The 24,406-nt window shown below is 39.1% G+C and overlaps 2 protein-coding genes and 1 pseudogene across 2 annotated transcripts; 2 read left to right on the forward strand and 1 right to left on the reverse strand.

Annotated features, from left to right (window-relative positions):
- Window positions 1-145: 145 nt before the first annotated feature.
- On the reverse strand, window positions 146-2,029 carry LOC103451376 (photosystem I chlorophyll a/b-binding protein 6, chloroplastic). Its single transcript, XM_008390787.4, has 5 exons — window positions 1,670-2,029; window positions 1,390-1,569; window positions 1,271-1,308; window positions 484-998; window positions 146-357 (listed from the first exon to the last, which is right to left on the reverse strand). Exons 1-5 carry the CDS (start codon window positions 1,717-1,719, stop codon window positions 337-339), a joined length of 804 nt encoding a protein of 267 aa, XP_008389009.1. The 5' UTR covers window positions 1,720-2,029; the 3' UTR covers window positions 146-336.
- A 2,709-nt stretch (window positions 2,030-4,738) lies between these two features.
- LOC103453496 (cellulose synthase-like protein E1) lies at window positions 4,739-10,132 on the forward strand. The gene is made up of 8 exons (XM_070814646.1): window positions 4,739-5,426; window positions 6,198-6,293; window positions 7,547-7,687; window positions 7,926-8,138; window positions 8,259-8,358; window positions 8,495-8,670; window positions 8,870-9,223; window positions 9,533-10,132. The coding sequence occupies exons 1-8, from the start codon at window positions 4,815-4,817 to the stop codon at window positions 10,076-10,078; spliced, it is 2,238 nt and encodes a 745-aa protein (XP_070670747.1). The 5' UTR covers window positions 4,739-4,814; the 3' UTR covers window positions 10,079-10,132.
- A 7,302-nt stretch (window positions 10,133-17,434) lies between these two features.
- LOC108170063 (serine/threonine-protein kinase BLUS1-like) lies at window positions 17,435-18,735 on the forward strand (annotated as a pseudogene).
- Window positions 18,736-24,406: the final 5,671 nt, after the last annotated feature.

A 24,406-nucleotide genomic window follows, 5' to 3' on the forward strand; every position in this document is an offset into this window, starting at 1 on the left:
AATATAGGCGAACGACGAGTTTATATAGTTGGTATAATATTAATAACTAATTATACACATGTTATGATATGCGTGATACTGGTTATACCATGCGATTGTGTATCTAGTATGCTTTTTCAAGAAACTTTCATTTTAAGATCAGAAATGGCAAAACGATGAATTCAATCTCTAAAGGAACTAGTAATTGTAACATAAAAACTTTAAAAAAATATATATTTGATATGTAAAATATATATTTGATTTTTATAACATGAAGAGAGTATTGCGTAACGCACAGAGGCACTTAATTCCAGGCAGTTTGGTGTGTTTGCAAGCCTCAAAAAGTCCTCATCAGCTTCAATACTGAGAAGTGAAAGCCTGCACACATGAATTGTTGGCAACAATTTATCAACACAACAAAGGGCATTACACCGAAAACCAAAGTCCTGAAAAATATGTTTCTTAGCAGAACTGAGAGCAGGTAATGAAGTTTTATCACGTTACCGAAAATACGTTGCAGTGGCCAGGATCTGCAATATGAGCCATCAAATTGTCAATGGGATCTTTCCCTGTATAAAGGGCTTGAAACAAGAACCCTACGAAAGCGAGCATCGCAAGACGCCCGTTTTTAATCTCCTTTGTTCTCAAAACCATGACAGGCTCAGGAGACCCTCTTCCCCACATCATGGGATCAAACCAGAGCCCACCGGGGTACCCTACATCTGGTTTAGGGTTCTTTTTGTTGGGAAACTTAGGCTCAATGTCAACACTTCCAGGGTTAATTATGTCAGCCCATCTCCTTCCCTCAACCCACCCCATTAATGCTAATTGTACCACAAACAAGGTTGTTGGGTCTGCAAAGTACTCTCTCTCACCAGCCTCAAACCATGAGAAGTTCTCTATGAAGCCTAATCTTTCAAGCCACTCTGGAATTAGAATTCCAGCCACTGCCAGCATTGCCCATCTGCCATGCATCAGCTCAGCTTGTGCATTCCATTTTAGTAATTCTGGATCAGACCCTGCAAATATTATCAAATTGGGGTTTATATGTTCTGTGGAAATTAAAAACTTAAGACCATGTTCATAGAAGTGTACAAATTATATAAACTTTTCACAAAAATTTTTAGGGTGCAAACACGTATTAAGTATGAACACCTACAAATCAGATAATCTAGTAAATACACCACCTAAGGGGTCTTGACAATGAAATTTTCAAATGTTTGTATTGAGTACGTGTTCAAAAGATAGCCGACCAGACCGTAAAATTGTTCTAAAAGTAACAAATTCTCACCTAATCCAAGGGGGTCAAAGCCAAAATCACCAGGAAGGCTACGGTTTCACCAAAGAAGTCAGAGTGAAAGCATAAATAAATAAATTAATTAATTAGATTTAGTTAAAATTAATTTAAACCTGCCATCAAGCCATTCAGGAGGTGAGCTGCCAGGGAACCACAATGGCCTATCTGGAGGAAGTGGTTCACATACACTTGAGACTCCTCCTTTTGTTGCATGTAAACGGGTGGCTGCGGTTGTTCTTCCCAGCAAGCATGTTGTGACTACTTTTCCAGAGGAAAATTTCCAAGGCACTTCCCTGTAAAAAATAATTCCATCCATAAGCTTACTGCTTGGATATTAATAACAAGATTAATGGTTATTAAGGGAGTGATTAATTACGAAATTATTGTAATTACCTGGTTGGAATAATGCTTGAAATTGCAGAAGAGGCAATGGCCAAGGCCATAGAGAGATGGGCAATATATTTCAGCTACTCAAATTGTGAAGAGTTTGGGAGGTTCCTCTGCTCCAGGTTTTTTCTTGTGCTTCTAGCTAGGAAGATGGATAATTCATGACAACAAGGACAAGAAAGAGCCATTGGGAACTCGACACGTGTCTGTCGAGCTATGAGGCTCCTATCCAAGCCTTGTAAAAACTGCAGTAAAGAGTTTGGGGTATGGGTTGGATGTGGCCAGAACTGGCGTTTGGACACAGCTATGAGCTAGCAGTAGAACTAGATGCAGTCAATCAACTTACCCAGTTAACCTTTTGTAAAGCCTCATATGCAAAAGTAACATTTTAAAGAACAATTTAGTCCCATTGTTTTGCTGAAAGATTTTTGGGTCAATTCAATTATCTCTGGAGTGCAAATGCAGCTATATGGTCAATTGGTTAAACCAGAGTTATACTCATGTTCAATTTCAAAAATAATGTAGTACTTGTGTTTAGTTTAATAAATAATATGTTCAATTAATTTCAGAAATAATGTAGTACTCGTGTTTAGTTTAAGAAATAATTAGTTTTCAGTTTTCAGAAATAGTGTTCAATTTTAGTAACAGTGTAGTATTGTTCAGCTATAGAAATAATGTAGTACTGTTTAGTTTAAAAAATAATATAGTACCGTTCAGTTTCAGAAATAGTGTGCATCAGTTTTTTATTACTCTTTCCATTTTATTTTTTATTATATTAAACTTTTGTCATTTTCATTAAAATTTAAGCTCTTTTTATAAATAAAATTATAGATTTTTTTTTTGTTGAAATAGACTTATTCCAAACGATTTTCATTAAACCTCCTTTTATTTTATTCATTAAAGAGCACTGGATGATAATTTTATTTTTTTTGGTAAATAAAACTTTATTTGAAAATTGGTTACTCTCACCACCGACGCCAGACATACCCAAACCTTAAGCCGAAAGGACTTATGCGTGATACCTAATTGCCAGCTACCACAAGCTGCCATTTGTCACTAACTCCCTTGTTTATTTGCAATGCTTTTTTTTATTTATTTATCACAAAGATAACTTTCATTAAATAAAAAAACTAGTACAAGGCTAAAAAACAACCGGGTAGACAACTACATAGAAAGTAAATGGCCCAAGCAAAATGAGAGCGGCAACCCAAGACACAACGGGAGGCCAACACCAGCTAGCAAAGACCACACCGCCGCCGCCGTCACATCCTCAGAGAAAGCCAAACTCCGAACCGAGAAAATAGACGAACCACTTATAAGCACATGTAAAGTCATTTCTCTCATCAATGTGAATTCTTTCTCAATAAAGAGAGAACATTTTCTTTTCCCACAATTATGAAAATCAATTGTTAATCTTTGTATATAAAATAAAGATCTAATAAATCTGTAGACATCGAAATTTCGGGAATTTTCCGTGTTCACAAAATCTTTATAACAGTTAAATTTTACATAAAAGAAAACTTATATAACTGAGTGATACAGGTACTATTGGAGCAAAACTCCTTTAAGTGAATCAAGTTTTTATTTTACGTCCTGCTCCAAGAATTTTTTTATTTGGTCCAAGGAAAAGTGGTATTTGCCTAGTCCAAGCCTCTGTATGCTGCCGACTAGGTGGATGGAAATCAAAACCCAACCCAAAGGTTGAGCCCAAAACAAAAATACAGAAACAAAAAACCCTAACAACATAGAAGCCGTCAGATCCGTCGACCTTGAACCCACCAAAACATCAACCAAACAGAGCCTCCGAAACGGAAAAGAAGAAGGTTCCATCCTCTTTCTCTGATGGCTGTGGATTTGAATCTTTGATACTTGGGACTCAAGATTGCAGCCAGGAAGTCGTGGTTGCAAATACAATTTCGGTACTTGGCGAAATTTGAAACGTAAGCTCGATTAATACTATTTCATATATGACAAGTCCTTTGAATTAAACAAAAGAGAAAAGTCAGACATAAGGAATTACTAATTTATCATAATTAGAAGGTGATTAGCTATAGAGCCGTGGATTAGAGTTTGATTAGGGTTTCACATGTTTAAATTATTTTACTCTATTGTTAGAGCCGTTTTGTATATTTTTGTCGAAACCCTTATCTACATAAGGGCTTTTAATCGACAATATTTGTTAGAACTTACAACTTAATTAGAACCAGAACTTGATATGTGCTTTAAATTATTTAAAAGCAACCAAATGAACTTTTAATCAAGTTCAAGATGTTAATTTTATATATATTTTTTATATCATCAAAATTAATATCGGCAATGTTTTGTTATTTTGTCTTCTGACAATAGGAAGTATATATCTTACGTATGGAAGTGAAAATTATTCATTCAAGAAATTGTCTATTTGTAATAATCCAGAGGAAAAATCAATATTGAGGTACAAATTCATATCAAAATTCGTGGAATACTCCATATATATTGTATAAAAAATATGGTGTATTTATATTGTGGAGCAAAAAAAAAATTCAAAAAAATCCTAGAACAAAGGATTTTCATCAGCAAAAGTTGGTGGAATACTCTCTCTCTCTCTCTCTCTCTCTCTATATATATATATATATATATATTGTATAAACGTATGGTCAAAATTGTTATTATTATATGATGATATTTAGGTATGGTATATATGTGTGAATATAGTTGGCAGCAAAGATGTATATTGTCAATGTATATAAAGTAACCCATTACATTAATATTAAGTCATACAAGTCAACCTCCGTGCTGATCAAGAAAAACAAAAAACGCTCTTATTTCGTAAAAAATAAAATAAAAATAAAACATAGATAATTCAGGCATATCAATCGATCTCATTGAATACTCAGTTATATCCAAAAGTAAAAAAATTAAAAATTAAAAATATAGCTGTTTTCCAGTAATTTTATTAACTTAAATAGTGTTGAGAGTTGGTGATGTGTGAACAATTTGTCTAATCTCTACATTGACGATCAGTTTTATGATTTCATCATTTAGTAGACATTATTATTATTATTTTTAATAACGATAATTAAACAGTGTTATTGTCCTTTAAAAGGAGGTGGAGGATGTTGCTTGTTGATGCCTGAGTGCAAGAACACATATAATTGCCACAGAAGAAGCTATGGAGAATTCTAAGCTCCCTCTCCATCTCTGCCACGTCCACAAGCTTTCAAACTTCATCAACCGGACACATATCCTCGTCCACTCGGTTGCTCTAGTCTTCTTATTTTCCTATAGGGCCTCTTTCTTCTTCCAACACCCCAAAACCAAAGCCGCAACCCTACCGTGGCTTCTTGTCTTTGCCTCGGAAGTCATCCTTGCCTTCGAATGGCTCCTCAGCCAATCATTCCGATGGTGCGCAGTTTCGCGAACCGTGTTCCCAGAGAGGCTTCCGGAGGATGACAAGCTTCCGCCGATTGATGTGTTTATTTGCACCGCGGATCCGGAGAAGGAGCCAACCGTGGTGGTGATGAACACGGTGTTATCTGCCATGGCAATGGACTATCCACCGGAAAAGCTTCACGTGTATCTCTCTGATGACGCCGGTGCTGCCGTGACTTTGAATGGGATGAGAGAGGCTTGGAGGTTTGCAAAATGGTGGCTTCCGTTTTGTAAGAGGTATGGAATCAAGTGTACGGCTCCGGGGGCTTATTTCTCTGCAGGAGAGAATGATGGCGATGAGGATGGTGGTTTTGGGGGCAGTGAGTTCGTACAAGAGAAAAAGCATATGAAGGTTAATTATAATTCCCTTAATTTTTTTTGTACGTATTTGTGTGGCGGATTGGGCGTTTTGTCAGGTCGCAGATTGGGGTTTAGGCGTTTTGTCGGGTAACGGATTGAGGTTTAGCACCTAGGCGGCTAGGTGGAGGCTTAGGCAAGATGCATAAATTATAAAATAAAATGATTTATAAATGATAAAGTATTAAAATATATTGAAAACATAGGAAACAAGTATATATAATAAGTTTTTATCCAAGTATTCAACAAGTCTTTTACATTTTACTGAAAAACTAAAATGCAAAATTAAAGCCATCAATTTCCTATCTAAGTCAAAGTCGCGGGCTAGACGGATGCCTAAGCAAATCTAGGTGCATTTTCTTAATTTTCAAACACCTAAAGGCTAATCAGAGTAATGGTCAGCTGTTATAGTGCCTATGCAGGGATTTTTAGAACAATGGTGTCAATCAACACCAAAATTTCCTCTTACATTTTCTCACTAGTTGAACGTGAGAGAACATACGCAATTTTAGTATTCTGAATGATAGTTAATTTTAGTATTCAATTGAGCATATCTTATGTACCAATTTTTTAATAGAGGGAGGATCATTAGTTTTTAGAAGATACATAAAATGGTCAGTTAAAATGACAAAAAGAACAATAGCCGGAATGAGTGCATGATGACTTTTTTTTTTGTTATTTCTCAAAACAAATTCCTCATGTTTATAGATATAATTATCAATGATATTTCTCAGCAACAAAGCTTATGGCGAAGATTTGATTGCAGGAGAAATACGAGGTGTTTAAGAAAAGAGTAACAGAAAATGCAAGGATTGGGGACACTAGGAGCGACAGTCGTCAAGATCACTCTGCAGTCGTCGAGGTATTAATGTTGTCCATTGTTTGTTGATTTACTTTAGCTTCGGTACATTCACATCCGTTCATTGTATATCATGCGGTTATTTTTTGTCAGATACTGTTTATATGCAATTTTAAATAAAAAAAAATTATAATGGTTTATGACCGTACGATGTATGATGAACATATGTGATTGAAGGATTCTTAAAATCCTCACAAAGAGGATCCGGCAAGGATCCTCTTGGGTAATTCTCATCAATGCAAAACTAACAGGATCTAGTTGGTGAGGATCCTGGGGATCCATGAATCGTGTTCATTCATCGTATATCGTGCTGTCAACTTTTGCCAAATACTGTTTGTGTTTAATTTTAAATATAAATATTTAAAATAATTTCTGATTGCATGAAGTACGATGAACGGACAAGATTGACAGATCCCCGGGATCCTCACAAAGAGGATCCGGATTCAATGCAAAAGACATATTTATTTAAAACCAATAAAATAAAAGGAAAACTAATGAAAATGACTTGAAAACTTTGAGTTTTAACGATAAGGACAAAATAAAAGGTAAAGTGAATACTACCATGATTGACTTTTTAGTGTAAAAATGTGGTTTTTCGTTAAAGTGAACAGTACCGGAAGCTTTTCGTTAAAGTTCCCTAAAATAAAGGCATGCTCGGTGACGAAAAGTACTGACATAGAAAGAGTTTATTGCAACTATGGCGTTATAGTCCAATATAATATTATGTGTAAGTTTATCATCACGAGATATTGTATTATTGAACCGATATGTCATATGAAGTTTTGATTTGTCAGTGTTAAAATTAGGGGTGTGATATCCACACACGTCATTTTACTTCTCATACACACTTCTAATTTTTGACCGTCAGATCGAATGAATTGAAGAAGATCAACGGACAGAAATTAACAAGGGGTGCGTGAGAAGTAATTTGGAGTGTGTGGATAGCACACCCCTAAAATTATGATTTCATTACATATTAACATGTAATTAGTATTTTCCTAGTAATAGAAACGTTGATAAGCCGTGCCTCACAACTGACATGCCTATTTAATTTCCAAATTATTTTCTATTTTGCCAATACATCCAACAAGTGGGAAAAAACCGATCTCCACACAATTCATATCATTAACTTTGTCAACATCAGGCTTGCTATAAGAATTCAACCACAAAAGAACCTAATATTCTTGTAAGGAAAGACAATATTGTTTTAATTATATACAAATTCATCATAAGAACCATATCTGGAATTTTGGCAGGTAATACAAGAAACGTCCGGTGATGATGCTGATGCAATTCAAGCAAATGAAGCCAAAAATATGCCTCTTCTTATTTATGTTTCTCGTGAAAAAAGACCTTCTCAACCTCACAATTTCAAGGCCGGAGCGCTCAATGTTCTTGTATGCATGCATCTCTCTCCTTTTGTAAAATTTCCTCTATTTATGTGTCGATTTTAAGTAATATTCTCTTACCATATATGTGTATTACTTACTTATATATTGTCAAGTTAGCTGTCAATTAACTACTATGTCTTAAAAAATAGTTCATTCAATTAATTGATAATTCAGATTGACAGTTTGACATAATTACCTACATAGTAGACTATTTGATAAGTAACGTTGATGTTGTTTTGATCAGCTACGTGTGTCGGGAGTTATAAGTAATTCGCCTTACATATTAGGTTTAGATTGTGACATGCATTGCAATGATGCAAGTTCGGCTCGGCAAGCAATGTGTTTCCACCTTGACCCCAAGATATCACCCTCTCTAGCATTTGTTCAATTCCCTCAAAATTTTCACAACATCAGTAACAACGATATCTATGACAGTCAGCTGAGATCAGCACTTAAGGTACATAAGAACTCAAGGACCAAACTTTACATTAATCAATTACATGTCATATCATATGTAGAAATGCATATAATAATAATCTTTGACTAGAATTGGTCTCGACAACTTGTATATAAATAGGTGCTATGGAAAGGTTATGATGGGCTTGGAGGGCCGTGCGTGTGTGGTACTGGCTACTACATCAAGAGGGTGTCCTTATGTGAAAGTTCCATTAGTGAAGGTAAATACAATTTCACTTAATGAAATACCTTAATTTGGTTTAATAAGCATATATATTAAAATTATGAACTTGTCTGTACTATATGCGTTCATACGTTTTTTAGGCCACTAAATTAGTTTCACTATTGAATGATCAGCCGGGGATGCAATGAAACTTAGACAATGTTTTGGTCCATCCAATGAGTTCATCAAATCCGTCCGCCAAATCAACAAGCCTGATCATATGCTCATCCAGAGAAATAATGCACAGCCAAATGAAATCCAACTACTAGCCTCTTGTGTTTATGAAGATGGCACCAAATGGGGTAAAGAGGCAAGTACAATTAATCTATTGAAACCTTACTTATTCCGAAAAAAAAGAACTGTGCCAAGTTTAGTCAATTGTGAGAAGTTGATACGTGTCAGTTGTACAATATATCAAGAGCTTGTAGTAACCGGCTTGGGAGGTGACTGAGCCTAGCATTCCTCCAACTTTATGCTAATGGTGATCTTCTTTTATTTGTGGCATGCAGGTTGGTTTCTTATACGGTTCGGTGGTGGAAGATTACTTCACAGGGTTTCATTTGCATTGCAAAGGTTGGATTTCAGTGTATTTTGATCCAAAAAGGCCACAATTCTTGGGCAGTGGCACCACCAATTTGGATGATTTTTTGGTCCAAGGGACAAGATGGTCCTCTGGCTTGGTTGATGTTGCTATCTCCAAGTTTAGTCCTCTTATATATGGCCCTTTCAAAACGCGCAATTTTCTTCACAGCATGTGTTATGCAGAACTTGCCCTTTTCCCCATTTTCTATTTCTTGTCGCTCTGGGGCTTTGCTACCATTCCTCAACTCTGCCTACTCAATGGCATTCCTTTATACCCTCAGGTAATTTTCTCTCATTATACCTATATTTTTTTACAAGTTTCTTTAAAAATTCTTTTGTATAAATGATTCAAAATATATAATTACTTCCACTATCGAGGGAAATGTCCACTTGCTTTATGATCTTAAGATTGAAACTGAACCATTTACTATGGTTGATTATGAACACGTGTGGTTAAAAATTTAAGCTCACAGTCTGTTGATATAAGTATTTGTATAGTATATAAGAAAGCATTACCCTCTTAATTAGTTGTTAAACAACTTTAGTAGAAGGATTTTGACATGATAGTATGACGGTCTTGTTCTTTGCAGGTCTCAAATACTTATTTCATTGTATTTTCGTTCATATTCCTATCATCCCATTCTAAACATTTATACGAGGTGCTCGCAACGGGGTTAACATTTCGACATTGGGTAAATGAGCAGAGGATATGGATGATGAAGTCAGTCACATCCCATTTATATGGTAGTGTGGATGCTTTCATGAAGAAACTTGGTATGAGAGAAGCCAGTTTTTTTCCAACGAATAAAGTCGACAACGTCGAACAACTCAAGCGTTACAATATGGGAGTATTTGATTTCCAAACATCACTACTATTTCTTGCTCCAATGGTTGCCCTAGTCATCTTGAACATGGCATCGTTTGCTGTGGGGATTGCTAGAGGGATCTTTGTGGGGGAGTTGGACAAGATGTTCATACAAGTTTTCATATCCTTCTATGTCATAGTAATGAACTACCCTATCATTGAAGGAATGCTTATAAGGAAGGACAAGGGAAGCATTCCACTATCTGTTACCCTAGTATCTGCCTTAGTTTCCCTCATTTTCTATTTTTTTGGTTCTATTATTTTCATGTAGCAAGGACTTGGCCTATATATGTATCCATTATATACATATCTTTTTACTATTAAATATAGGGGTGTCTAAAAGATGTACTCTTTATTTTTCTTGTCTAAGAATTCTACTACTTGCTACATAATATTACGGTCTAGTGGTATTCTTCTTTACTTGTAAGTGAGAGATCTTCAATTCAATTTTCGTCAAATGCGAATTTAAATGAAATTATTGCTAGCTCATTGTAAGAATAAACCCACCCATTCTCCTTTAATGTAAATAATATTGTTTGTTAAAAAAAAATTCTACTAATTCACCCTCCAAAAGAATAGGAATGCACAAGTGGAGCCATAATTTAGAAGAAAGAAATGCACCATTAAATTCTTTGATAGTGATCAAAGCAAAGTTTCCATAAACTAAGCCCAATAAGTTTCGGCTGCAACATTAATAAGTAAGAACATGTACCTCCATAGTCCAAGTCCACAATATTTCTGGACCTCTCGTGTTGAGCTACTTTTTCCAAATCACCATGATGCCCTAGTGAGTTTAAAGAAAGAATAATCAAACACTCTTTTTAGCTTCTTTCACACTTATATTTTTATTCTTAGGGTAAAAAATTGTTTATTACTCTCATATTTCGTGATTTTCAAAATTTAGTACATCAAGTTTTTTTCATTCCAGAGTCATACCTAAAATGTAAATTTTGGGACAGTCTCATACATCAGTTAGTCAAACTGTTAAGTCTCCTGTTAATTGTGACGTGGCGCTCATGTGGACAATGACTGAACGCCATGTGTCATCCACATGGAAATTAAAAATAAATTATTTATAAAATAAATAAATAAATATATATATATAATTAATATATATATATATATATATTAAAAAATTAAAAATTAAAAAATTAAAAAAAAACCCTTCATCTTCCCCGCACCCTCACCCTCACCCTCTCCCTCCCTTCTTCTTCTTCCTTTGGGTTGCAGATTCAATTTTTTTTTTCCTCCTTCTTCTTCTTCTTTTTCTTCTTCCTCCTTCCTCCTTCCTTTTCTTCCTCCTCCTTTTTTCTGGGTTGCAGATTTTTTTTTTTCTTTCCTTCTTCTTCTTCTTCTTCCCTCTTCTTTTTCTTCCTCCTCTTTTTTTTTTCCTTCTTCTTCTTCCTCCTCCTTCTTCTTCCTCTTCTAGGTTGCAGATTCGGCTTTTTGGTTTTTTTTTTTCCTACTTCTTCTTCTTCTTCCTCCTTCTTCTTCCTCTTCCTTCTTCTTCTGGGTTGAAGATTCGGTTTTTGTTTTTTGTTTTTTTTCCTTCTTCTTCTTCCTCTTCTTCTTCTGGGTTGCAAATTCGGCTTTTTGGTTTTTTTTTTCCTTCTTCTTCTTCTTCTTATTCTTCTTCTTCCTCCTTCTTCTTCTGGGTTGCAGATTCATTTTTTGTTTTTTTTCCCTTCTTCTTCTTCTTCCTCCTTCTTCCTTCTTCTTCTTCTTCTTCTTCTTCTTCTTCTTCTTCTGGGTTGCAGATTCGTATTTTGTTTTTTGTTTTTTTTGTTCTTCCTCCTTCTTCTGGGTTGGGGGCGGGGGCGGGGGGGGGGGGGAGGGATGGTTTTTTTTTTAAATTAATTATTTTAATATTTTAATGACACGTGGCGCTCAATCATTGTCTACATGGGCACCACGTCATCACTTAACGGGAGAATTAATAGTTTAACTAACAGATGTATAAGACTGTCCCAAAATTAATACTTTAGGTATGACTCTGGGACGAAAAAAACGTGATGTACTAAATGTTGAAAACCACGAAACATGAGAATAGTAAACAGTCTTTTACCCTTATTCTTATTTGCTTTTTTTTTTTTAATTTATACAATTTGACGATTGTTTGTACCATACTTAGGGCCTCCGTATTTAGATCTCGTATAAATACTCGAGGGACTCAAATGTAATTATGCAATAAATGGATGGGCAAATATGTAATAAGTGAGGAGCCCTTATTCTATAAAATGACCCTTCACTCTCCCCATTAAGAGAAGCCAATTCTTAGGCCTGAGATCTCCTAAACTCTCATATTCAGAGCAAGCCCTCTCACTCTCTCAAAGCCTCACTCTCACATTACAGAGGCTCTCTCCCTCACAATCCTCTCAGAGAAATATAATACCAGTGTGGACGTAGCCCAAACATTGGGGTGAACCACGATACATCTTGTGTTATTTACAATTTTTGTAGATTCACAGTCGGATTTACGTTGTTCCAAGACCCCTCCGGTTTTGTGCATCAACATTTGGCGCCTTCTGTGGGAAACGACACGAAAAACTGTGTCGGTTCTCTTTCATTTTTTACCTCCGTCGTGGATCTGCAAAATCTGCAAAAAACCCAAGAAAACCAAACACCACACCAATATTCTAATTTGTCCTCTTCACTGCCAGTGCTTTTCCACTTACTTTCTTATCCACTTTCTCTTACTTAGACCGGACTCCATCTCATCTGCCATCTATGGCTTCTGCAAGCTCTCTCGAAGCGATCTCGTCCCTTCATTTCTTTTGCTCAGAGCAACAGTCAGCAGCTAGAGTGAACCAACCATCGCAATCGCTGATAAACTTTTAACCTCCACCGACCGTCGATACAACTGATTCGACTCAATCATCCACCGCGCAAGAGAATAAAATGGCATCGAGGTGGGGAATCACCGGCAACAAAGGGCGGTGCTACGATTTCTGGGTGGACTTCAACGAGTGCATGTCTCGCTGCCGTGAGCCCAATGACTGCGTCCTCCTCCGCGAAGACTATCTCGAGTGCCTCCACCACTCCAAATAGTGCTTGAAATCAGCGTTAATGATGTGTGCACCTCTAGCACTGGAGGATTCAAGAAGGACCAGAACAAGAATGGGAAGGAAAATCAAAAGGGTCAAGTTCCAAAATGAAAGTCAGGTTAGCCTTTCATAGGAGAAACCTTTGACTTCATTGCTTGTGGCTACACCTCTCGACCTGTCAGCTTCATGGAAAAACGCAGATCTCTATTCTCGAAAATATTTTCAGTGAAGGACTCGGTGAGCGGGAATTGTCAGGGAATGACTCGGTTACTGGGAATTCTCAAGGAAAGACTCTCCGGCTAACTATAAATACTTTCACATTTCCCCCCACACCTTCACCATGCTATTGCAATCGCCGCTGCCTCTGACGTTTCTCCCCAATCGATCCTTTAGATTGTTCGTCAACCCCGCAGGATAACCATCATTGTTCAGCAGCCCGACTTTGGAGTGGTTGAGACGGAGGAGAAAGTCTTTGAATCTGGCGAGAAAAATGAGTTGGTGTTGGATGGTGGATTTGTGGAGCCTCCGACGAATGCATTCGGCCACACTTTTAGGGATTATGATGTTAGCAGCGAGAGGTGAGATGGGGTCGAGGAGTTCTACATAATCAATCACATTTACCAGAGCGTCAACTTTGTGAAGCGGATGAGGGAAGAATATGGAAAACTGGATAAGGTGGAAATGAGCATATGGGAATGTTGTGAACATCTCAACCAAGTTGTGGATGAGAGTGATCCCGACTTGGATGAGCCCCAGATCGAGCATCTTTTGCAAATTGCGGAAGCTATAAGAAAGGACTATCCTAATGAAGGATGGTTGCACTTGACTGCCTTGATCCCCACCAACTTTTCCCACTTTTCTGAAAAAACTACAAGAAAATAAGCAATTAATGCACAGCAGGCCAAGCTTTTTATTGATTAAGGGAGTCAACTTGGCACGATGACAGCGTAGAAGATGCCATCAACTTTTGAAAAAGAAAACTTTCATCATGCATGTTCCCATTTTTCTGAAGAAGCCACCGCAATATGCACATGGAAAAAGATCTGCAACAACCCAGTACGCAGTAAGTGCAGTACACACCAACGATCTGCAACTGTCGAAGCTTTTATGTCGAAACCTTTGTTTTGAATGATGTAATTTATTTTTCTTATCTCTCACAGATATCTGTATAACCCCATCAAAAAGTAAAACAAAAAAAAAATGGCCAGCCTAAAGTAATAGGCTGGAATGTTATGTGGAAAGCGAAGGCCCATATGCCCAAAAGAGTCAGACCCTCTATTATCACCAACCAGGTGATTAAAAGTACGTCCAATACTACAAAAAATTATTCGGCAGCCTGCCGCTATTACCACCAACCGAGTGATAAAAAATATGCCCAGTACTTCAAAACTATTCGGCAGCCTACCGCTATTATCACCAACCAGGTGATCAAAAGTACGCCCAGTACTCCAAAATTATTCGGCAGCTTGCCGCTATTATCACCAACCATGTGATCAAAAGTACGTCCAGTACTCCAAAATTATTCGGCAGCCTGCCGCTATTATCACCAACCAGGTGATCAAAAGTACGTCCAGTACTCCAAAATTATACATGAGCATCACTCATGTCAATCATACATAAACATTCATGAGCATCACTCATGTCAGTCATACATAAACATTCATGACCATCATTTATGTCAACATCCATGAGTATCACTCATGTCAACGTCCATGAGCATCACTTATGTCAATTAACATAAACATTCATGAGCATCACTCATGTCAATCAACATAAACATTCATGAGCATCACTCATGTCAATCAGCTTCAAAAGCTTCATTTACAGAGCTCCAGCTTCAAAAACTTCATTTACAAAGCTCCAGCTTCAAAAGCTTCACTTGCAAAGCTTCACCTACAAAGCTTCAGTGCAGGGTATACAAATACTGCCTCCGAACAACCGTCATTTCGGCCCATACATGGATTCAATTTGAAGTCTCTAGCCAAACATACTCTATTGACCGAAGACTTGGGGGACTACATTATGTATCATATATTGGGCCTCAACTGGGCCTCATGAAAAATACTTGGGGGACTCTAGCCCATTATTTATGTACTGATGAGCGAACCCTTATTCTATAAAAGGGACTCCCTCACTTTCATTAGCGAGCATCACTCCTAACCAATCACTTATGTATTGAGGAGCGATCCCTTATTTTATAAAAAAAACTCTCTCACCTTCATTATAGAGCATCACCACCTGCTGAGCAACCATCTCGCCACGAGCATCAACTCTAGCCCATCATTTATGTATTGAGGAACGAGCCCTTATTCTATAAAAGGGACTCCCTCACCATCATTAGAGAGCATCACCGGCTGTTGAGCAACCGCCTCGCCGCGAGCATCACTCCTAACCCATCACTTATGTATTGAGGAGCGAGCATTTATTCTATAAAAGGGACTCCCTCACATTCAACGCCACAAGCCGAGCCAACCAAGGCAACATAAACCACAAACTGAGCAACCTCGCAACATGTGCTACTTCTAGTTGAGCATTATTTCAAATTGAGCACCGCCTCATATCGAGTATCAGTTCAAGACAACATCTAGTTACTTCGACCCACACATGGATTGAATTTCAAGTCTTTAGCCAAAAGACTCTCTTGACTGAAGATTTGGAGGACTACTGTTTGTACCATACTTAGGGCCTCCGTATTTAGATCTTGTATAAATACTCGGGGGACTCAAATGTAATTATGCAATAAATTGAGGGGCAAATATGTAATAAGTGAGGAGCCTTTATTCTATAAAATGACCCCTCACTCTCCTCATTAAGAGAGGCCAATTCTCCCCTAAGCTCTCATATTCAGAGCAAGCCCTCTCACCCTCTCAAAGCCTCACTCTCACATTACAGATGCTCTCTTCCTCACAATTCTCTCAGAGAAATACAATATCAGTGTGGATGTAGTCCAAACATTGGGGTGAACCACGATACATCTTGTGTTATTTACAATTCTTGCAGATTCACGATCGAATTTACGTTGTTCCAAGACCCCTCCGGTTTTGTGCATCAACAACGATCATAAATAAAGTGAGTGTGTGAAAAAATAAAAAAGGTATGTGAAATCACCTCTCCAAATTTAACTAGGGCTATAAATGTTGCGAATTTCATCATGTTTAAGTTGGCTTTGTTACAATTTTATAAGAGCTCAACTTGGTTGGCTCGTTTATTTTTTTGTCGATCTCAAGAGGAGTAAAAAGAAAAGTCAAACACAAGCTAATTTACAACATTGAGATGGTCTTCTTCAATAACATTTTCATCAAGCTTCTTATTAACGAGCTACTCACATGCTTTACGAGTTGTGCATGTCTAAGTCAAGCTTGGCTTGTTTCTTAAACAAGTTGAACGCTAGATATAGAAAGAAAAGTTAATGTGTTTAAGTTCAGTCATTGTCTTCATAATCTAGTATGCATTACCTCTCTTGATGTTTAAATCATAACAGTTGCAGATCCAAGATTCGAAGATTGGTGGTCGCAGTGTTAAAGATCTAAATCGTTTATTAGAAATAGAGCTCGAAGCACGCAAAAAAAAAAATCAGTCTATTCATTAAGGTATTTTGTTAAACAATTGTCGTCAGCAGAACCATTTTGTACACATGTCAACAAATATCAACATATGCCAAAGCAATCTGATGAGTGCTATCAAGAGAATTTGTCAAGTGCTCTCGACCCAAAATAGAGCTCGAAGCACGCAAAAAAAAAAAATTCAGTCTATTCATCAAGGTATTTCATTGAACAATTGTCGTCAACCGAACCATTTTGTGCACATGTTAACAAATATCAACATATGCCAAAGCAATCTGATGAGTGCTATCAAGAGAATTTGTCGAGTGCTCTCGACCCAACCTGCTGAGGGCTGCCTAAATATGCCTAGAATGCATTACTTCAAACACTTGTTGGGCACAAAAGGGACTTATACCAAGCATTCGAATAGTTCTCGAAAGACCTTCACATGTGTATTTTCAGGACTCTAGGTGGTCTTATGACCACCTTGGTTCCAATGTGCATCTGCCACGGATTCATAGTAATACTTTTTACAACTAATCACTTTTCTAGTTGTACTTCTTTTTTACTACTGAAAAATATATGAGATCGAACTTAGAATATGGGTGACACAAAATTTAATCACAACTTTAATCAACTCACCCAATGACGCTAAGACTCCACTCTTGATGCCTTAGTATCCAACACTCAAAGATTTGCATCACAAAATAAAAGGCAAGATTGTTTTTTAGAAGAAGAAAATTGTTAAGATTGTCAATTGCCTTTGTTCCCAAGAAAATGTTGAGATGGCAAACTACTAAACTAACCAATCCTAATTACCATAAACCCCTATAATAACAGAATCAAGATTATATTTAAGTAACCTAATCATAGGGCGATTTGATATGATAATTTCACCCCCAACTGCAGTAGGAAAGCTCCAAAAAAGAAGATAGCAGTAGACACTTACATGCATCATCCCAAAGATACACTCACCATTAAACCTTTCACAAGATTACTACTTAAAACCCAACTTTTCTTTCTCCCTCAGAATACATTCATGTTCTCCATCAAAACCCACTTCCCAGAAATCCCAAAAACTCATTTTCGATCCTTTAAGATTTCATTATTTTCGCCTCAAATGGCGACTTCCTCCTCTTCCAACCAAGAAAACCCAGAAACCAAAAAGGTCCAATTTCTGTTAGACCCTGCCTCCTACTAAATCATTGCTGAAATTGGATACGGAAGCAGCTTTGTCGTCCACAAGGCCGTCTCCACTGCCATGAATTCTACTATCGTCATCATTAAGTCCATCTTGACCAATCATAGGCCTATTTTGCTTGCACTAAGACTCTATTTCTTCTTTCCCACCCCAAAATTATTTCTATGCATTGATCATTCACCATCAACCACTGTCTTTGGATGGTTAAGCCGTTCATGTCCACTAGTTCACTGCAATCCATAATCTTCTCTACTTTAGCAGAAAGATTGCCAGAGCCCTGCATTGCTATCATTCTCAAAAAGACGTTAAACGCCATGTCGTATCTTTACAATCAGGGCCACCTCCACAAAGACATCAAGAATGAAAATATATTGATTAATTCTGATGGGTCTGTTTAGCTCATCGGTTTCGAGGTCTCTGCTTCTGTTTACGAGGCCAATTCGGATATTTGGTCTTTTGGTGATATATTCGCACAATGGGAATGAAAACAATGGGGATATTTGGTCTTTTGGGATCACGGCACTGGAATTGGCTCGTGGCGGCCTTCCGCTGTCTAACATTCTGCCATCAAAGTCTCTGCTTCTGAAGATAACTAAAAGGTTCTGGCTTTCAGATTACGAAACCCAGAACAAAGCTTTCAAGAACAAGAAGCTCTCTAAGGCTTTCAAAGACTTGGTGGGATCTTGCCTCGATCAAGACCAGGGGAAGAGACCTATTGCAGAGAGGCTGCTAAGGCACTATTTTTTCAAGAACTGCAAGGGAGGAGATTCTTTGATGATGAATGTGCTTCTGGGTTTGCGAGCGTTGAAGATAGGTTCAAGAGGAAAAACAAGATGATGAAAGGGAGTTGGTGATGCAGATGACTAGGGATATGAGAATTAGCAGGGGAAATTCAATGAGGATGAGTTTGATATCGACCCGGTTTTTCCAACTCAATCTTCTTGCATCAATTTGTTTATTTTTACCGAGTCATTTAGCGATTCAATTGTGAAAATGGTAAGATTTGGTGGGGGAACTGCCTGTGTTCGGGGCAGGAATATCCGTCGAGGATGAATTCCTGGCAAACGAGCACACAGCTCCCCTGGGAGATTGGCGCCGGTCGAGGGCTTCTGTCGGGCTTCTGCTTTCTTCTCGGGCTTAGTCGGGCAAGTCTCGTCGGGCAAGCCTTGATCGGGCAAGACTCCTCGGGCAAGACTCCTCGGGTAGTGCTGAAAGAGAAGGACAAAGTTAATTTGAAAGGTGCCTTTGTGGGGCCTTAGGTATAGGCCTTGAGGCTCACAATCAAGATTAACTTTGTAGGTGCTCAGGCGTGCCACTGCCATCTTCAGTATGGCAGATGTTGAATAGATGTTAGGTTTTAGTTGTGCATATGCATATGCCCGAGAAACCGTGTTAGATATAACAGGTGCCTTTGTGGGGCCTTAGGTGTAGGCCTTGAGGCTTCCTGTCAAACTAAACCAGTGCTTGGATACATCATATGTGGTTTTTATGGTTGCTGGAGTTTTATCACTATCATACCTTTGATTACCCGAGTCCGAGAGGTAGGACGAACACAAATGGGTGCCTTTGTGGGGCCTTAGGTGTAGGCCTTGAGGCTTCCCATTAGAGTTCATCCTTGTACTCGGACTATCTAGACCGCAGCATAGAGTGAATCCAAATAGATGCCTTCGTGGGGCCTTAGGTGTAGGCCTTGAGGCTTTCTATCAGAATTCACTTCATACTTAAGCTTTCTATAGTAATCAGGATATAGTAGAAACAAAACTAAGGGATAGGTCGATTACTTGCGCCCCAAGTAACTTCGGACTTCTCGTTTATCAAGGATTGTCGTGGATGGGTTAAGTCCACATAAAGTTCTTTTTTTATGCCTTGAGGCCAAGGACTTTTAAACTGATCAAATCTACATGCCCTGCGGGCTTAGAACTTGGATCTGGTTTGAATACTGAAGATATATTCAAACTGGATCTAAGTATTGAGGACGTCTTTTCATCATGATTAATTTGCTAGAAACACCTTGTATATAACTGGAAATATACAACATATTGCTAGGCTCTTAAAGAAAGAAAAGACAAAGACAGAGCCACGAAGGTCGGGCAAGATTAAACCTTGTCAGTTAAGGCTGATCTTCTTGCAGGTCCATATCTTTACAGCTTTGTCAAAGGTCTGAAAGCTTTAAGGAGAGAGAGGGAGAATAATAAAAGTGAATCGATACTACCAACAAGATTGAACAAGGTAGCAGAGCTATTACAAAGGTTAGAAGAAAAGAGTATCCCGCGGGGGATAAAGGCTGGTCCCGAATGGGAGGAAGGCTTTGCTGACTACAGCTTTGTTTGGAAGGCAAATCTGGCTTTGAGCAGAGTTTTGGCTTGCATTTGTTTGTTTGTTTGAGTGTCCTGAATCCTGCCTTCTCTGCTTCCTTTTATAGACAACTTTGGCTTGGGTTCCTGTAGCCACAACCTTGCCCGAATGCGATTCAAATGTGATGACTCATCAGCCTTTTTACATGAATGCCACCATAAAGTGCTTTATTGGGCTGTGTAGTCTGATCAGCCTACACCACTTGGCCCTTGAGTAGGTGGGCAAGTGGCCCCTTTCCTGCCCCCTAAGTTTCGTCTGGGCCTTCGGTTGGGCCGACTCCACCTTTGGGCCTATAGTTCGGTTTTAACCCAAACAGTGCCCCCTTCAATTAATGTTAAGGTGGGGATCCCAAACGCCAACATTGATTGAATATCAGCATGCGTGCCCCTTGAGCTTATCACGACCTCCAAACTACCCTCTGGTTTTCTATAAATTCCGGCTATGGAAATCCTTCTACCCCACCAGCAAATCCTCTTCATTCTGGCCTTCGACTTCAACCCATCTTGAGCATTCTTGCCTCCTCTGAGACATGGGTTTTCCAGTTTTTGAGTGGCTATTTCTAAAGCTTCATTTTCGCGAGAAGAAAAAAAACTTCTCCTGATAACTGCTATCTCCAACACCCTTGGTCGATCACCCTTCTATCTCCAACACCCCTGGTCGGGCGGTCTCCTCCTGATGGTTTATCCTCTCGCAATCTGTGGTGATAAATCGGGCTTCACCATCATATATGGTGACGGTCTCGTTGGAGGGTCTTTTACCAGGCGCATGTTGGCCGCACAACCCAATCACCTGATCGGGTTCCATCCATGAAGACATCGGGAAACCAGCTGAAGATACCACCACTTTCAAAGAGGATCAAATGTAATACATAGGCTTTGAATCTTGTAATTTCACCAATTTGTCGACATGAAATAAATACTTCTATCAATTTCTGTCTTTCTGCCCCCTTTTTGAATGCTTGACGAACAAAATACTGCATATGAAACTTCTGAAGTTCGCCTTATTCTGCCCCCTCGTCAATATAGCAATCCCTAACATCCCATAATGTAGGACAATATTTTTTCAAGAATTTCACATTAATGGGGTGTTTCTGCTTATTGCCTTCGAGGTCTGCTAGATAGTATCCTCCCTTAGTCAAGACCTGACTAATAATGAAAGGACCTTCCCATGTCGGGCTCCACTTCCCAAAGCCTCGAAGTTGAGCCCCCAGCGGGAGGATTGTTTTCCACACTAAATCTCCTTCCTTGAACGATTTTATTCTTACCTTCTTATTATAGGCTCGGGCAACAGCTATTTTTCCCTCTTGAATTTGGTTCAAGGCTTCAATTCGGGCTGCATCCAAGTCCTCTAAGCCTTGACACATGGCTTCGATATATTTCGCACTATGTAACCCAAATTGGTTTTGAATTCTTACGGAACTAACGTTGATCTCCATGGGAAGTACTGCATCTTACCCGAAAGTTAAGACATAAGGAGTTGTGCCTATCCCCGCTCTTCTAGAAGTCCTGTATGCCCACAACGTATTTCCCAGCATCTCGTGCCACTTCTCTGGACTGTCCATTACCATCCTTTTGATAATGTTGACCAGGATTTTGTTGCTAGCCTCTGTCTGCCCATTTGACTGAGGATAGTATGGACTGGACTGGATTATCTTTATCTTGTACTTGCTTGCAAATTCCTCGACCTCCTTTGAAACAAAAGATGGCCCACGATCTGTTACTATAGTTTCAGACACCCCATACCTATGCAGGATCTTGGTCTCGATAAAATTCTTGACCACTGCTGAAGTTATGGATTTCACTGCTGATGCTTCCACCCACTTGGTGAAGTAATCCGTTGCTACAATTATAAAAGTATGCCCTTTACTGGAGGCTGGATAGATTTGCCCGATGAAGTCCATTGCCCATCCTCGGAACGGCCAAGGTTTGACCACTGGATTCAAAGGCACCGAAGGCACGTGCTGGAGAGGTCCATGCCTCTGACATTCTTCACAACCGCAGGCATAGGATTTGCAATCTTTTTCCATGTCGGGCCAGAAATAACCATACCTTCTGAGCAGCCATCTCATCTTGGTACCTGCCTGATGTGCTCCACATATCCCCTCATGTACTTCGGCCATCACTCTCATGGATTCTTCTTGGCCTAGGCATTTTAACAATAACCCATCTGGAGTTTTCCTCAGCAAATTCTTCGCCCACAAGACATACTTGGTTGCTTGCTGCCTATTCTTCTTACTTGTGGGTGAATAAGGATCCTTCAAATGATGAATGATAAGTGACCTCCAATCTTCTACCTTGGTTTCTAGAACCATTACGTCCAGACTGAATCCCCTGTCTAAGATAGAAGGAAGGTTTCTTGTTTGGATCTCGACATCCACACCATACTTCCTTTCATGTATTGGCACTCCTGAAGCTAGTTGTGCCATCTCATTGGCTGCTAAGTTAGATCCCCTAGGAACGTGATTGACCGATATCTCCGACTCCCAGAAACTTAATAATTGCGTCGCTGCCATATAGTACCCCGCCATGGTGATATGTCTGCATTTAAACTCGCCATTCAGCTGGTTTATTACTAATTCTGAATCACCAAAGATCTCCACCTCAGTTGCTCCCAAATCTATTAGGATTTCCAGACCAATAATCAGAGCCTCATACTCTGCCCGATTATTAGTATTTCCCTGGTAATCGAGCAGAAATGAGTAGTAATGATTAACCCCTTGGGGATTAATAATCACAATCCCAGCTCTTGCTGCCTTCTGAGTGTGGGATCCATCAAAATACAGCTTCCAAGGTGTGATTCAGAGGCCAGTTACTCTTCTTATTTCTTGCTGGATCCAGTCTTCTTCGCCCGAAACATCACTTCTCGATGGGATCCAAACACTAGTAACCTCCAGACTTCCCGGGATGTTGATTACCTCATTTTGAGGTTCTTGATACTCAGTCAGGAAGTCAGCAATTGCCTGGCCTTTGATTGCCCTTTGAGGGACATATTGAAAACTGAATTCTGACAGTGCCAAAATCCACGTCCCGATCCTTCCTGCTAGCATAGGCTTTGACAACATGTATTTTATCACATCCGTTTTGGCGATGATGTGCACGTGACAATGTAGCATGTAATGTCTTAGCTTGTTGGCAGTAAAGTATAGAGCTAAACACAATCTCTCCACCGGAGAATATCTTGTCTCTACCTCGGTTAGAATTCTGCTGAGATAATATACAGCCTGCTCCTTTCCACCTTCATTATTCTGGGCTAGCAAACTCCCGATTGATTTTTCCGAAGCAGAAATATACAGCTTCAAGGGATTTCCCCTTTGAGGTGGTACCAACACTGGTGGAGACGTTAGGTAGGTTTTGATGCTGTCAAATGCCTGTTGGTGGGTCGGCCCCCACTCAAAATTCTCTTTGTCCTTCAACCTTAATAGAGGAGTCAACGGCTGGATTTTGCCCGCTAAATTAGCAATGAACCTCCTCAAGAAGTTGATTTTGCCTAGTAGCCTCTGAAGCTGTACTTTGTTAATGGGTGGAGGTGACTCCAATATTGCCCGAGACTTGTTTTTGTCCACTTCTACACCTCTCTGATGCACCAAGAATCCCAAGAAGTTGCCCGCTCTCACTCCAAAATGCGCACTTCTTTGGATTCATCTTTAATTTGTGGATCCGCATCCTCATCAACGCTCGTCTGAGGTCTACTAGATGTTGCTCTTATGTTTTAGACTTCACCACGATGTCATCAATATACACTTCCATGCTCTGGCCAATTAGATCATGAAAAATAGCATTCATTGCCCTTTGATAGGTCGCGCCAGCATTCTTGAGCCCAAATGGCATGACTAGATACTCATATGCCCCCACATGACCGGGACACCTAAAAGCTGTTTTATGAATGTCATCTGGTGCCATCTTTATCTGATTGTAACCGGCATTCCCATCCATAAAAGATAAAACTTTATGTTTTGCTACTGCATCTATGGATAGGTCGGCCATGGGCATGGGATATTCATCTTTTGGCGTAGCACTATTAATATTCCTATAATCAACACAACATCGTACTGCTTTAGTTATAGCTTTTAAAACAGGTACAATGTTGGCTAACCATTCCACGTATTTGGCCGGTCTGATAAAGCCAGCTTTCACCAGCCTCTCAATCTCTTCTTTGACCTTTTCTTCTATCTCCTTTGACATCCTCCGTGGTGCTTGCTTGACTGGTTTATATCCTTCCTTGATGGGCATTCTATGTTCCACCAAGGCTGGATCTAACCCTGGCATCTCGGTATAATGCCAAGCAAAACAGTCCTTGAACTCTTACAAAAGACAAATAATCCTGGCCCGATCTTCAACTCCTAATAAACCACTGATCTGAATTGGTCTTGGATCCTCCTCCGTGCCTAGATCAATAACTTCCAAAGGATCCTGGACTTCTGGGGGTGGCTTATCAGGTTCTGCACACAAGAACTCAAC

Source organism: Malus domestica, chromosome 02 (assembly GCF_042453785.1).
Source record: "Malus domestica chromosome 02, GDT2T_hap1".
NCBI classification, from domain to species: Eukaryota; Viridiplantae; Streptophyta; class Magnoliopsida; order Rosales; family Rosaceae; genus Malus; species Malus domestica.